At 51.3% G+C, this 14,541-nt stretch overlaps 1 protein-coding gene across 1 annotated transcript in view; it reads right to left on the bottom strand.

The window, feature by feature from the left end:
• The window catches only part of GALNT14 (polypeptide N-acetylgalactosaminyltransferase 14), a 219,477-nt gene that overhangs the window by 37,082 nt on the left and 167,854 nt on the right, over positions 1-14,541 (bottom strand). The window contains exons 4-6 of the mRNA XM_052648605.1: positions 7,509-7,576; positions 5,093-5,158; positions 4,845-4,966 (exon numbers count right to left, since the gene is read on the bottom strand). Coding sequence (XP_052504565.1) covers positions 4,845-4,966; positions 5,093-5,158; positions 7,509-7,576 — 256 coding nt within the window. The remainder of the gene's footprint in view (positions 1-4,844; positions 4,967-5,092; positions 5,159-7,508; positions 7,577-14,541) is intronic.

Here is a 14,541-nt window from a genome sequence, read left to right as displayed (position 1 = left end):
AGGGTTTCTGCTTGCATGCGTGCCAGGTTACTTCAGTCATGTCCGACTCTTTGTGACCCTATGAACCGTAACCTGTCAGGTTCCTCTGTCCACGGGGTTCTCCAGGCAAGAAGACTGGAGTAAGACGCCAGGCCCACCTTCAGGGGATCTTCCGACCCAGGGACCAAACTTGCATCTCTTACATCTCCTGCACTGGCAGGCAGGCTCTTCACCACTAGCGCCACCTGAGAAGCTCTCTCAGAGCATTTCTATCCATTATCCCCATCACAACTTAGCTGTGGCAACTTCTTGGTTCAGACACAATGGAGGGCCAGTTAGGCAGAGAGGGATGTTTGGGGCTAAGTGATGTGTGGAGCCAAGACCTTAAGAGGGGGCTGCAGGGGATGTTAGACATGACCTCTTAAAGCCAGGACACAAGCTTCTTGAATGACCTCAGGGGTCTCATCTGCTGCATTTCTGCATTGCCCTTGCCCACCCCCCAGTCCAGAGCCTGCTGGGCAGCAGGTGTTCAGTTGGCACTGGGTGAAAGAGGGCAGCTATGAACTCCCTCTGAGGACACTGTCAGTGGCTGGAGACAGAGCAGGTGGGCCAATTATGGCTGAGCAACATGGCCTCGCCTTCTGTAGGCTCAGAGATGGATGCTGCTGCTGCTGCCAAGTCACTTCAGTCATGTCCCACATTGTGCGACCCCATAGACAGCAGCCCATCAGGCTCCCCCGTCCCTGAGATTCTCCAGGTAAGAACACTGGAGTGGGTTGCCATTTCCTTCTCCAATGCATGAAAGTGAAAAGTGAAAGTAAAGTCGCTCAGTCGTGTCCAACTCTTCGTGACCCCATGGACTGCAGCCTACCAGGCTCCTCTGTCCATGGGATATTCCAGGCAAGAGTACTGGAGTGGGGTGCCATTACCTTCTCCAGAGATGGATGTACTCTCCATAAAGATGCCCAGATCCCCGCAGGCTCCCGCCTGTGTGCCTAGGTGGCTGTATCTTCAAGGCTAGGTCCACAGGTAAGCTCCAGCAGCATCTGGTGGAATACCTGACAGATCCAGAACAGGGCCCTGCCCTCTCCCCCACACAAATCCAAGCCCACCTCCCACCCCCACTGAGAGCCGATGGCCATCAATCACCCCTACAGTTATGTCTCCTCTCACCATAATTAAAACCACATTGTGAATGGGCAGTCAAGAGACTTCCAGAGATGACCGTTCACTCATGGCATTGCATTACTAGAGCACCTGCTATGGCTTAGGGACTGTGGTTGGCACAAAGATGATTAAGACTCTGCTGTCTGGGGAAGGTGGTGCACAGGAGAGCAGAGGATGACAGTGTGGGGTCTCTGTTAGCCTGGAGGGAGGGTTGGGGGAGCAGGAGCAGGGCCAGAGACCTGGGTTCCTATTCTGGTTCTGCCATGCAGAATACATTTGACCTTAAAGCAAAGCAGCAACTCTGAGGAGCTCTGCTTCTTCATCTATGAAGCAAAAACAATCTATAATTTGCAAAACTATCCTGCCATCCTCACAGGGCTTTTGGAAGAAAACAAGAGAGGAAAGCATGGGAAAGGGCTTTGAAGCTTATGTTAGCCATTATTTATATCAACTTGCCAAATGCTATTGGGATGGAAATTTCTTAAAAGCTTTTTTTTCCTACTAAAGGAATATGTAGATAAGGAGAAGAGGGAAGAAGACTCTGTTTAAAGAAACCCAACAACGTGGTGCTTGCTTCAAGTATCATCAAGTAATTGAAGAGAAGGAAGGGAAATCAAGGAGATTTTCCATGTGGAAAACACCAGCTGAGGACAGCTTCTGACAGCTCAAGCCCAGCCTCTCTCTTATCTCTATTTTCGAAAATCCCAAACTCCAATTACAGCTGAAAATTTCCACTTGCACTCACAAGATCAAATCATGTCTTACTCTGAGATGAGACACATCCAAAGACATGGAAACAGGCTGACACACACCCACACTCCCCATCCGGAAAGGGGTGTCTCAGCAGAACCGTTTCATCTTCAAGAGTCGGGGTCTGCAGGGGCAGGGCGGGACCATAGTCAGGGTTTGTCTGAGCAATCCTCCACTATGAAAGCGTTAGGTCAGACAGCGGTGGGGACTGGGAGCTCGGCCCTGGGAGCTGAGCTCACTCTTGGGCTGTATGACTTCTACAGGAGGACGGCTGTGCAGGTGAAGCTGGCCAGGGATGCACAAGAGGACATTTTTCAAAGAGGGCTTCTGAGGTGGACTCAGAGCCACAGGGAAGGGAAGGGCCTCCAGGTTCATTAAGGCTGCCTGAGGATGGCATCCTGCAGGGACACATCAGCTTGGAGGTCCCTACAGATCCCACGCTGAATCACCACCAACCCAGGAATTCCACTCCTTGGTATGTCCCCTAAAGAACTGAAAGCAGGTGCTCAGGGGAAACCTTGCACATGAATGTTTGCAGCAGCGTTATTCACAATAGTGAGAAGGCAGAAACAACTCAAATGTCCATTAGTAGATAAGTGGATAAATAAAATGCAATATACACTGTGCTGTGATATAATAAGAAATATATTTGGCCTTTGTTCCTCTTAAAACTCTTGGAAGTTCTTAACTAATTGGGGTGACAGGAGGGACTTTCCTGGTGACTCAGAAGTTACAGAATCTGCCTGCAGGAGACCTGGATTTGATCCTTGGGTTGGGAATATCCCCTGGAGAAGGGAATGGCAACCCCCTCAGTATTCTTGCCTGAGGAATTTCAGCAAGCTACAGAAATCCAGACAGAAGCTACAGTTCATAGGGTCGCAAACAGTCGGACTGAGCAGCTAACACTTTCACTTTCACTTGGGGTGACAGGAACATCTTTTCTTCTCATAATGAGCCTCTTTCATTATATCTAAGTTTATACTAATGAGGTGACTCTCTGAAGACGGAGGCTGGTTTCTAGAGGAACCAGCCCTGTGATTAAAGGGCTGGAAACTTCAGCCCCACCCCCAGCCCTCTCACATTTCTTTTCCCATTGACCTCCCTTCTTCCCACCCCCAAGGAGAGGAGAGACTGAGCTCAGCTACATAAAGAAGTCTCCATAACAACCCTAAACAACATGGTTTGAAGAGCTTCTGGATTGGGGAACTTAAGCAGGATGTGGATTCCTTTTAAGTGCTCCACCCCCAATTCTTCCTCAAAACCCTGCCCAGAACAAGTGTTCAATAAATACCCGTTCATTAATTTACAGTCAGGAAGCAAGCACATTTTCCTCCTGTTCCAAGTGTATCACTTCCCACTGCATCTAGTTTCTTGTTATCATTCCAAACACTGAGCACCTTACTCTAGGACCACCAGGAGGTGACTGGTGCCCTCTTTGGGTTTGCAATCTGTTAGAAGAGACAGAGAGCTAAACCCAGAAAAGGAAATTGTGGGGCCAAATGGACAATTCTTTCTGGGAGTGATCCTAGCTGGCCACACAGTCAGAAAAGGCTTCCTGGAGGAGAGGAGACATGGATGAGGCCCTGGAGAGCAAGGGGCGGTGAAGAGGAAGGGAAGGGCATCCGGGACAGGAAGGACTTGGTGGGAGATGAAGCACTGGGAATGTCGGGGCACAGTCAGCGGGAGAGAACAGCCCAACTTTGGAAGAGTATTAGACCCGGGAGGCTGGCTGCATTTACACATGGAGCACAAGGGAGGGAGAGCTCGGAAGGGCCTCCAGTGCCCCTCGATAGACTGGTCTGCTCATAACCTACCGTGTCTCCATCCAGACCTCTTCACCATCACACACGTATATGAGCCCTCCCAACTTTAAGGAAAGTGGCCATGGGATGGGTTGTAACATCCAGGCTCATGTGTGAGAACTCTGTACATCCAGCTAGGTTCTCTCATCGGATGAACAAAGTTGGAAGGGATTTCTTAGCAGTTCATGTGTCTCAATTCTTCCATTGCCTGACACTGTCACTTTGCAGGTAGGAGTCAAGGGGTCACCTCGAAGAGCGAGAAGGGAAATAACCACAGCACAAAGCACAAAGGAGATGCTGTTGAGGCGACACTGAAGGTCTCGGGGCTGATGGTACCAGCTAGGGAACATCAGTCCAAGTTATATCATTGTCCCTGAAGCCGTACCCTCATCTGTGAAATGTATATGTTAAAAAATACCTGGCCTCCCACTTCACAGAGCAGCTGCAGAGTCAGTAACTCAGGGGGAAAATGAGCAGCATGAATGCCAGTCACAGACACTGGCATCTAAAAATGCAGGGCCTTCTGTAGATAGGGGTGGAGGGTGGATAGATTTTGGGGGATATAAAATATTGATGGGAGAATTTAAAAAAATTTTTTTCACTTTCAAGAGGAATAAGAGACACAGAGAGAGGAAGCAGACAGAATTCTAGAATAACATAACAGCAGACAGAGGCAAGGAATTCAGGTCTCTTGGCATCTAGCCCTCTGTGTCTTGGTCTTTGGGTGAAAGTGACATGGCTGGAGGTACAATGGGGGCCTCAGGAACTAGGTAACAAGGCCCTGTTAATGCTTCTGCCTCCTTTTCACAAATGGCACGCATCAGGGCTCCCTTCCTGGAACCTTCTAACATCTGGGAAAAGTTGATTCAGGCCATTCTCTTGCCCAGGAAGCTGTGTGCGTCATTTTCCAGCTGTTGGTGCCCCACCTGCAGGCCTGCGGTAGGTGACACTGTGAGGTAAAGAAGACATCCTGGGCTTTGTTCCATCACTGTCTGCTGCGTGACCCCAGGCAGGCCGCTCTCCCTCGATCTCTTCATCTATAAAATGGGCACTGCAATCTGCTCCCCGCTCCACTTCCCAAGGGACTGTGGGTACATATGAAGCGCTGAGCTGGAGAAAGGGGGACACGGAGCACGCCTTGCTCACCTCTTTGACCCTGTGCAGCAGGGGCTGGAGCCAGTCCCTGTTCACTTCACAGTGGCTGTCGAGGAACGTCAGGGTGGTGCCCTGGGCGATGTCAGCACCTCGGATCCGGGACCGCACCAAACCTGCAGGAGGGACAGTCGGCCAAGGAAGTGCCCCCGTCGCTCCATCATCCAAGGAGACCACCCTGAACCCATACCCAAACATGTCCCCACTCCGTGCCCCGGGCCCACTCAACAGTGCAGACCTACCTTGCCGCTCATTATTGCGTAAGCACTTCACCTTGGGCAGTTTGATGAGCTGTTTGCAGTCCTCGGCTACAAAGACAAGAGGTCATGTGACTGAGCGCCCGGGGCTAGGGGTGAACCAGCAGAGTAGGTGAGGCACACTGCCTCTCGTCCTCACTTCCAACCCACTGCCCTGTCCTGACTCCAGGGTGCTGTGGGCTTTGGAAGGTGCTGACTGACCACGGCTAACCACATACAGTATGGCCCGGTCTGCAAAGTGGCTATAAGGGACCTCTGAAGAAGGTAGTCACACATTGGCACTTGCGTACTTGCTAGAACACTGCCAGATGGTCACCTGGGGACAGTTCTCCTTTTCTATAGCTTATCTGAAGCATGAGGTGGGAGTCTTGTTCACTTTGGTAGGGTTTAGGAAAAAGATGCTGAGCTGCCGGAGAATGGATGAGACAAACTATGGCGTTTCCTTTCAGCTCACGGACTCAATACAGGAGACCCTATTTATCAGAGTATCTCTCCAGTATATCCGTCACGCAGAGCTGGTTCAACTCTCCACGTGGGGGAAATGTGTGGGGCTGAGCAAGAGACCCATCCTGGGCACTCAGCCTGGGTTGTCCTGGCTTGCCTGCCTGCCCCAGCACACTTTTGCCTTACCAGTTCTTGGCTCTGAACTCCGTTATCATAAGTTGTGGTTTTGCGTCGCTGGTTTTACCAACCTTTAGCGTCTCTGCTTGGTTCTGGACTCTACAGAGTGACCACAAAGACTTACAGGGGCTTCCTCAGAGTCAGGTACTGCTCTAAGCACTTACATGTATCAACACATTTATATCCTCATATAAACCATACACATGTTATTATTATCTCCATTTTATATGGAAGCCAATGCACGTAGAGGCCAATAAGTTGCCCAAGGAACATAGCTAGTAAGTGAGCCAGTGACAGGTCTAGAATTTGAAGCCAGGCAGCTGGCTCCAGAGGTGATGCTCTAACCACTGAAGCTGTTCTGCTTCTAAGTAAATTCAGCAGTGTTTCCAATCTCCAGCCTGAGTACCAGCTACCTCCAGACACGGTGAGTGGTTCCCTGCCTCCAACCCCTTCCACACTGGGGAAGGGAGATCAGATCACCAAGTTTCAGAACTCAAGTCCGATATGATCGCCCTGAATCTGGTGCACGAGCCACTTGTGCAGAACTCCCAAGCTCCTAAGGCTATGTTAGGTGCGTGGGTTTCCAGCCTTCCGACAGTAGACCCCTGTGTGGTAGTGGCTCCTACTCAAACTTTCAGCCTCAGGGCTGGTGTGGAAAGACTCCACTCCCTTGGGACTCAGAGCTGTCCCCAGAGGCCATCACCTGCTTCCCCTGGTTCATCACTAAGAGGCAGTTCTGCCTGGATGTGGCTGACTGCCTGCAGTGGCACCCAGGCTGTGACGCCAGCTCTTGGGCAGGAATCAGCACTACCTGATTCCTACACACCTAAGCACTACATACCTGAAGGGTCACAACACTTCTGCAATGATTGTACCTGTCAAACTGAACACACAGGCATCTGAAAACTCCCGCACGCTTTTCTCGGGGAAAGTGGACTGGACTGTGAATTTGGGTGGGACCCAGGTGCTTGGGCAGGATAGCTAGGAGGTGGGTAATGACCAGCGGTTGGAAAGTTGGAAGGCAGCTGCTCACTGTGTCATGGCCAAGTGATGGGATGTCCCAAAGACAGAGCCCCCTCTATCCCACAAGTCCTGCCATGAGAATGAGAGGAAGAGGGTAGGTGACCTTGCTCATGCTGGTGGATTATCAGAGCATAGGAGTTGGGAACCTCTATTCACGGGTATTGCTTTAGGGCTTGGGGGCTCTTTGAAGGTGCAGTGTCTCTTCAAGTCCAGGAATGCATCAACAGGTTGGGGGCAGCGAGACACATGCATACACATATCAATCCCTTATACACAACCAAGTGTGTATAAGTCGCTTCAGTCCTGTCTGACTCTTTGTGACCGTATGAACTGTAGCCCACCAATCTCCTTTGTCCATGGGATTCTCCAAGCAAGAATGTTGGAGTGGATTGCCGTACCTTCCTCCAGGGGATCTTCCCAACCCAGGGATCGAACACACATCTTTTATGTCTTCTGCATTGGCAGGCGGGTTCTTTATCACTAGTGCCACCTGGGAAGCCCACCAACCCCATTAAGAACATACAATTCAGATCTGGTTAGGTCCTCAAAGACTCATAGCAGAGGACCTGAGACACTGTTTCCCAAATGTAAGGTTCATGGACTCCTTGACCCGCAGGGACGCTCAATGTCCTCCACACCTACTACAAACCCAGGCTTTCCTCCATCCCCAGGGAACCTGCAGGTTCACCTTCGCCCACGACGCAGAGCCTGGAAACAGACACTTGCGTCCATAGTCCAGGACAACAGTAGTACTTACGGTCATTGCTGAAGTCATCCACTAATATGATTTCCTGGATGAGATTCATAGGGGTGCGGTTTAATATGCTGTGAGATGGAAAGAGGAAAGATCACTGTGACTTCTAGAGTCAAATCTACGTATCAACCTGAGCTTTAAGTAGATGCCGTTGTATCTGAAGAATAAAGGCTTCAAGCAACCCCAAAACTTGTCTAGTCACATGCTCACCTTTGAGCCACTGGGATATAACTGCGTTGTCTTGGTGAATATCACCAGCACCCACCTAGCACCCAGAGCTCCAGAGCCACCCTCAATAACCCTCCCTCTCCCCGAAATCCTGAATCACACCAATGACCAAGAATGTGCTGGTTCTCCTTGAAAATATCACTCAGATCACCTTCACCTCTTATGCCTCCATTCTGGTTCAGCCTCTTTTGCCTGTTTTTTTTAAACACATATTTTTAAAAAAATTTATTTCTTGATTTTTGGCTGTGCTGGGTCTCCTTTGCTGCAGGCAGGCATTCTCTAGTTGTGAGGATCAGGGACTACTTTTCCTTGTGGTGCACAGCCTCACGTTACGCTGGCTCCTCTTGTGGACCATGAGCTCTAGAGTGCAGCAGGCTCAGTAGTTGCAGCGCGTGGGCTTAGTTGCTCAGTAGCATGTGGGATTCTCCTGGACCAGGCATTCGAACCCGCGTCCTCTGCACTGGCAGCCAGATTCTTAACCAGTGGACCACCAGGGAACAGACCACTGCCTGTTTATTCTGCAGTAGCCTGACCTGCTGCCAGGCCATCCTCCTGTGACCTTCAGAGTGAGCTGTCTGAAGCACAGATCTGTTCTTCAATCATGCGACTTCCCTCACTAACGCAAATAGAGAAGTTGGCAAAAAGGCTCCCCACGAACTACACCCCAAATCCTCAGCAGGCTCTTCAAGGCCTTTCCCAGTCTGGATCCAGCCCCACTTCCAGCCTCCTCACGCCCAGTGCCTTTGTCTGGAGACATCCGGCGTCTTACAACTGAGGCCCGTTCCCCTACTGCTGTCACAGCGTGAGACGCCCCTCGTATGTCACAAGGACCCATTCAAATGTCACTTCCTCTCTAACAGCTTTCCAGTCCACTTAGTGAGAATGAATTGCTGCCTCCTCCAGGATCCCTCAGCCGTTTGTATCTGAAGCTTCTTGCATCTCTCACGGCAGCCTGACTCTGAGGGCTGGTTTCCTGGCCCCTCCAGATGGTCACCTCCCAGGGGCAGTGGCCTCGTCAAGCTACTCTCTGCATTGCCAGAGTGCAGCTGCACCTTAGCCCATGACCATTCCCTCCAAGGATGTTTAGTGCACACCTACTTTGTGCTAGGCACTGCGTACGTGATGCGGATCGAGGGAGACGTGAACCCGGCCCTCAGCAGCTGTGGTCTAGGAGCTACTTACTACAAGCTGTGTGAACTTGGCTAGGTTACTTTCCTGCTCTGTGCAGTAAAGTATTCCTATCCGTGAAACGGGGATAATAAGAGTAGTATCCATCATTCATAGGGCTGTAGGAAGAATTAAAGGGAATGTTTCTAAAGCATTCAGCACAGCATATGCTGATAACAGTGATAAAAAGCTGTAACAGTTATTACTGTTTTCTGGATCAGCGGTGATTTTTGAACTGACTTCATCTCCCTTCCTGAGCTGGGAATCTGTTGCCTCCAGGCAAGACTAGGTTTCCGTGTTTATTCTGAGTCTCAGTCCTGACTGAGATGGCTGCATCCTGCTTCTCTAAACACACCAAACCGTGTGGTTCCTCAGAAACACTCCTGGGCCATGCCAACTACCACAGGACACCCAGAGCCCCATGTGTAGTGGGGAGGGGTTCAGATAGGCCTGGCAGAAGCACTCACCAAGCCCTGTTCCTGGTGAGCCGTCCTTTCAAAGCAAGATGCAGAGACTTCCCAGGAGGAGAACTTCCCCTGGAGCTACCTTTATTTATGGAGCCTTAATTCTCACCATGGCAACTAGAGTGAGGTGGAGAGAGGAACCCCAGCCCCAGCCCCTGAGCCCACTGTTGCTGGGAGGTGAACACCCGGAGAGCAGGAGGTGGTGCGAGGGGAACCTCACCACCATCATCGAAAGCAAACATGCCAAACTCAACAACCAGCCCTCCAATCAGAGGGTAAGGGGAGAGGGAGGCAGAGAGAGAAGGAAAACTTGCCGGAAGAATACCCTCTAATGAGGTTTGATTACGGCTGTAGCTTCTCATGCGATTTGCGTCCCCCTCCCCCTGAATCCCTGCCCACTCTTTGAAATTCAAGAGTTCTCTTCTGTGAACATCAAAAGGTAAATCGCGTGCAGCTCTGCGCTGGTTGAACTGAGAGATGATTAGCGAATAAAAAATGTCCAGAGTGTAAAAAAGGAAAAAAAAAAAAGAACGAAATCGTCAGCAGTAAGTGCTAATTAGACTATTTCCTGGTAACACCTGGCTGGTTTTTGCTCCTCTAAACAGAGCAATTGGAGTGATGGTGGGGTTGGGGTGGGGGCGGCGGTGGGTACTGAAAAAGCGGCTCGGGGCTGGGAGGAACTGAGATGGGCAGGGGCTTTGGGCGCATGGGGTGGCTGGAGAAGGAGAAAGGTCAAATCCAGCCCCGGGGACCTGACTCAGGTCCCCAGATGGTCCCCCTGGGTCCCCTCTTCTGCACACCCTACCCTCATCCCTGCCACCCAGACCCTGGGGGCTTACACCTCCCTCCCTCCTTTGGTCTTACCAGTTCTCTGCCAGGACACCTCACCAGCCCCTCTGCAGCCAAGCCAGCCCTCCCTTCTCTCCAGGGCCCAGTTTTTCCCTTGCTTCAACCCCACTCTGGCTGTTCTGTGCCTCTTCCTTTCACAATCTCACAGGAAAGTGGGTGCTCGTCTCACGGGCACATCCCGGTCACGCTGGAGCCTGGGGATTATCCAGGAAATGAGTTTCCTATCCACAGCTCACTCTCTGCCAGAAGGTAGCTGCCTGCAGGGTCTACACCTCTGCCCACTGCACCCTAACCACAGCTTCCCCCGCCCTAGCCCCCCGAGAGGCGGCTGGTTACGGCAGCATGGGAGGCCATGCGGCCTCCACTATCTACGACTGTGTGATCCTGAGCGGGATGCCAGGCAGCTCCCAGCCTTCATTTCCATCTGTAATTACATTTTCCTTGTAAAGGCAGGCGATATTAATACTTGACCTACTTCACAGGCTTTTGTGTGTATGAAATGAGGAAATGTATTTGAAATTGCTTTCTGAACTGCACGGGGCTCTATGCAGGCAGCGTTTATCAGACACTCCATAAATGCCAGCTGAATGAAGACCTGAGGCTGGTTGACAGTTGAGTTTAGTCATTCTGGAGTCAGGCCATCTTGGGTTCAAGTGCTGTGTCTGGGTTCAAGTGCAGTGTCTGTGTATCTGCCATTCACTAGCTGGAGACCTTCAGGAAGTATGGAACCACCAGCATAAGCGCCTCAGCCGCAGGAAACACAGGAAAGGAGCTTAGCACCCTGCCTGGCATGCAGCAGCTGCTCTTGGAATCTGGGGCTCGATAATTGTGACGATACTGTCTCGACTCAGATGGTAAAGAATCTCCCTGCAGTGCAGGAGATCCAAGTCCAATCCCTGGGTCAGGAAGATCCTCTGGAGTAGGAAATAGTAACCCACCCCAGTATTCTTGCCTGGAGAATCCCAATGGACAGAGGAGCCTGGCGGGATACAGTTCGTGGGGTCGCAAACAGTCAGACGCAACTGAGCAACCAAAACTTCACACTTCACTTCTGGTTCTCAGCGTGTGATCCTGGAGCTAGCACAGCCTCAGTGTCACCTGGGGACTTGTTAGACACGCAAATTCCTACTCTAGAAGTATTCAGTTGGAATATCTGGGGGTGGGGCCCAGGAAACTGCGTTTTGACAAGCCCTCCAGGGGATTCTGATGTCCACTCAAGCTTGGGAGCCGTGGCATTGGAACCCTACTGTTTCCCTGGGCTGGAGGTGCCTCATGGCACACGCTGTCGCCTGAGGCTCACTCTGTGCCAGGCATTGTTCCAAGGCCTTTAACCACCTGCACTCCTTCACTCCTCGCCACAATCCTCTGAGGCTGTTATTAACAGTATTCCTGTTGTGCAGAAAAGGAAACTGAGGCAGAGAGGTAAAGAGGTGCCCAGATGTCACACAGCTGGTAAGGACAGAGTGGGAATATCTGACCCCAGCATCCAATTTCTTCACCACTTTAATCTGAGAGACTGCTCCTCTAAATCTAGATTATTACGAAAAGCCACAGCGAGGAGAATCAAGCTATAAACTGGCCATGTTCCAGAGCTCCCATGGGAGGCAGGGGGCAGGAGGATGCTCCAAAAGGAAAGAGGAGGCCCTAAGTCTCAAATATACACAAGGACTCGTGGCAGCAGCAGTCAAGAGAAACTGCTGTTCAGGGCTTTTCTCTGTCCTTAAGTGAGAAAAGTGCCCTAACTCACCAAGACCGTGACTCTCTCCCTCCCCCCATCGCCCACCCCATCGTGCCTCTGTCTGGCTCTGAGTGCCCCCGTGTGCACCTTCCCAGCCCCCTCCCCTGGCTAATGCAGGAACTTGGGCAGGGATGGGCAGAGGGACCAAGGCCTGGCCAGGTGCTGGGTGGGAGGAACCAGAGGGCAGCTCAGTCCTTCCCCACCCAGTTCCTCAAGCATCTTTCCCTTGCCAGAGCCTGGCAGCAAAGCCATCCACATTCTAGAGAACTAAAGATGAAAAATGGTCTTCCCTGGTGGCTCAGATGGTAAAGAATCTGCCTGCAATGCGGGAGACCCAGGTTCGATCCCTGGGATTTGGAAGATCTCCTGGAGAAGGGAATGCCTACCTACACCAGGTTCTTGCCTGGAGAATTCCAGGGACAGAGGAACCTGGTGGGCTACAGTCCACAGGGTTGCATGACTGAGCAACTCACTCACTCGAAGATGAAAAACACCTTAGAAAAGATTCTTCCATCAATGACAAAAGTCAGACAAGAAGTGCTCTTCATTCAATTCCCTCCCAGTGGCTAGTGATTTATCTGTGCGACAGAACAGGGAATACAAGGGAAGTTTGGATTCCCAAGGCAAGAGACACCTGGCCGTGGAAGTTCCCAGAAGTAATCTTCCTTGCCTCTGCCCCTAAAAGTCACTTCCACTCTGCCCACTGATGATGTTAAGACCATCTGTTCACACCTGGCTCTTGGGCCCCCATTCTGCAGTTTTCATGGACCACAGGGTCTGAGCGGGGAGACTGGCTCACACTGAAGTTCCGGAGAGGCAGAAAAGAGGTCCTGGGCTCGGCCAGCAAGGCACCCAGCAGAGTGTGGTGTAGCGTCTGGCAGGTCATGGGGCCTTCTGAAAAGTATGCCCTCCCCATCCAGAGTGCAGGGCACCAGGGCCTCTAAGGAGGCCCTCCTTCAAGCTAGTGGACAGAGACACTAGGGCAGACCCCTACTGCCCCGGATTCCCTCCAGGAAGCCAGAAACCTGAGTCCTGGCTCTTTCACTTCCCAGCTCTGTGGCCTTGGCCTCCATTCACTATGTGCACCCTGACTTCACAGACCCTGATGGGGCTCCAAATGAAGTGCGAGATGGAATGTGTTCTGTGGACCATAAAACTCAGCATTAATATTAACATATTAATATTGTTATCATAAAGTATCATTATTACTATTATCAAGAGCTGGAGGAACAGCAGGAAGAAAAAGAGAAATACGTCTTAGAGCTGAAAGGGATGAGTCTGGGGGCAGTGCCTAAAGTGCCCCCAAGAACTTAAACACAGTGTAAGGAAACATGAGGAGTCAGGGTCCTCACATTATAACAGCCCCCAAATGTTCCAGGGTAATGTCTTCTTGTGGGAAATGTGACAGAACTTGAAACATGAACAGTATTTTTATCATCATCAATACCAGTGTGGCTAACAACATGCTCAAGGTCACAAAGCTAGGAAATGGTAGGGTGGGGACTGGACACAGGTCTTCAGGTCCCAGGTGGTGTGCCCCTTTAAAAGCGCTCCAGAGCCATACAGACCCAGGAATGGCTGCTCTCGGCCAGCACAGTTCTCAGTCTTTTATCCCAATTAATCAGGGCAGCTCTAAGCTGTAGGACCGATCCAGATGCAACAGGGAGGGTAGGTAAGACATGAATAGGATACAGGCCTTCAGCAACAGTTCACTGAGGATTACGTCTGGGAAAATGCATTAAGTGTAAGAGTTGAGATATGCAGAGAAGGAGCCCAGAAGAGATCCCTGAGGGAGTGTGAGTGTGTGTGTGTACTGAGTGGGATGGGGGTGCGTGGCCAGCCTAGAAGGTAGGGAGCCTCTCTCGGATGTTCTGGTGTCCTCATGGAAACATCCAGCAGACATGCCCAGATGCGACCTTGCATGGCGGGGCAGGCTGTGGTCTGGCACTGTGGAATCACTTCCCTCTGCTCCCCATGGGCCTGGTTTGTCTGCAAGGTTCAGAAACTCCATTCTCCCTTCAGCAGAAGCTGCTGCTAAGTTACTTCAGTTGTGTCCGACTCTGTGCGACCCCATAGACGGCAGCCCACCAGGCCCCCGCATCCCTGGGATTCTCCAGGCAAGAACACTGGAGTGGGTCGCCATTTCCTTCTCCAATGCATGAAAGTGAAAAGTGAAAGTGAAGTCGCTCAGTCGTGTCCAACTCTTCGAGACCCCATGGACTGCAGCCTACCAGGCTCCTCCATCCATGGGATTTTCCAGGCAAGAGTACTGGAGTGGGGTGCCATCGCCTTCTCCCTTCAGCAGAAGAGACTAGGTAAATCATCAATTGAACCACCGCTGAGCCCTGTGCCCCCACACAACTGCACCAGCTCACAGATCACAAAGGCAGTTTATTAATCTACATCCAGACTCACGGTGACACCTGACAGTGACTTGGGACATTTTCTTGTCAAGAGCTGAAGCCTTGCTGGGAAATCAAATTTGAATCAGGCAGTGGCTTGTGGGGTGAATGCAGAACCAGGGCAGATGGGACAAGCAGCTGGCACGAGGAACCAGTCAGTGTGTGGCCAAGGATAGCTGGGCACGGAC

The sequence above is a fragment of the Budorcas taxicolor genome, chromosome 11 (assembly GCF_023091745.1).
Source record: "Budorcas taxicolor isolate Tak-1 chromosome 11, Takin1.1, whole genome shotgun sequence".
Classification (NCBI taxonomy): Eukaryota; Metazoa; Chordata; class Mammalia; order Artiodactyla; family Bovidae; genus Budorcas; species Budorcas taxicolor.
This window is presented reverse-complemented; position numbering and strand designations above follow the sequence as displayed.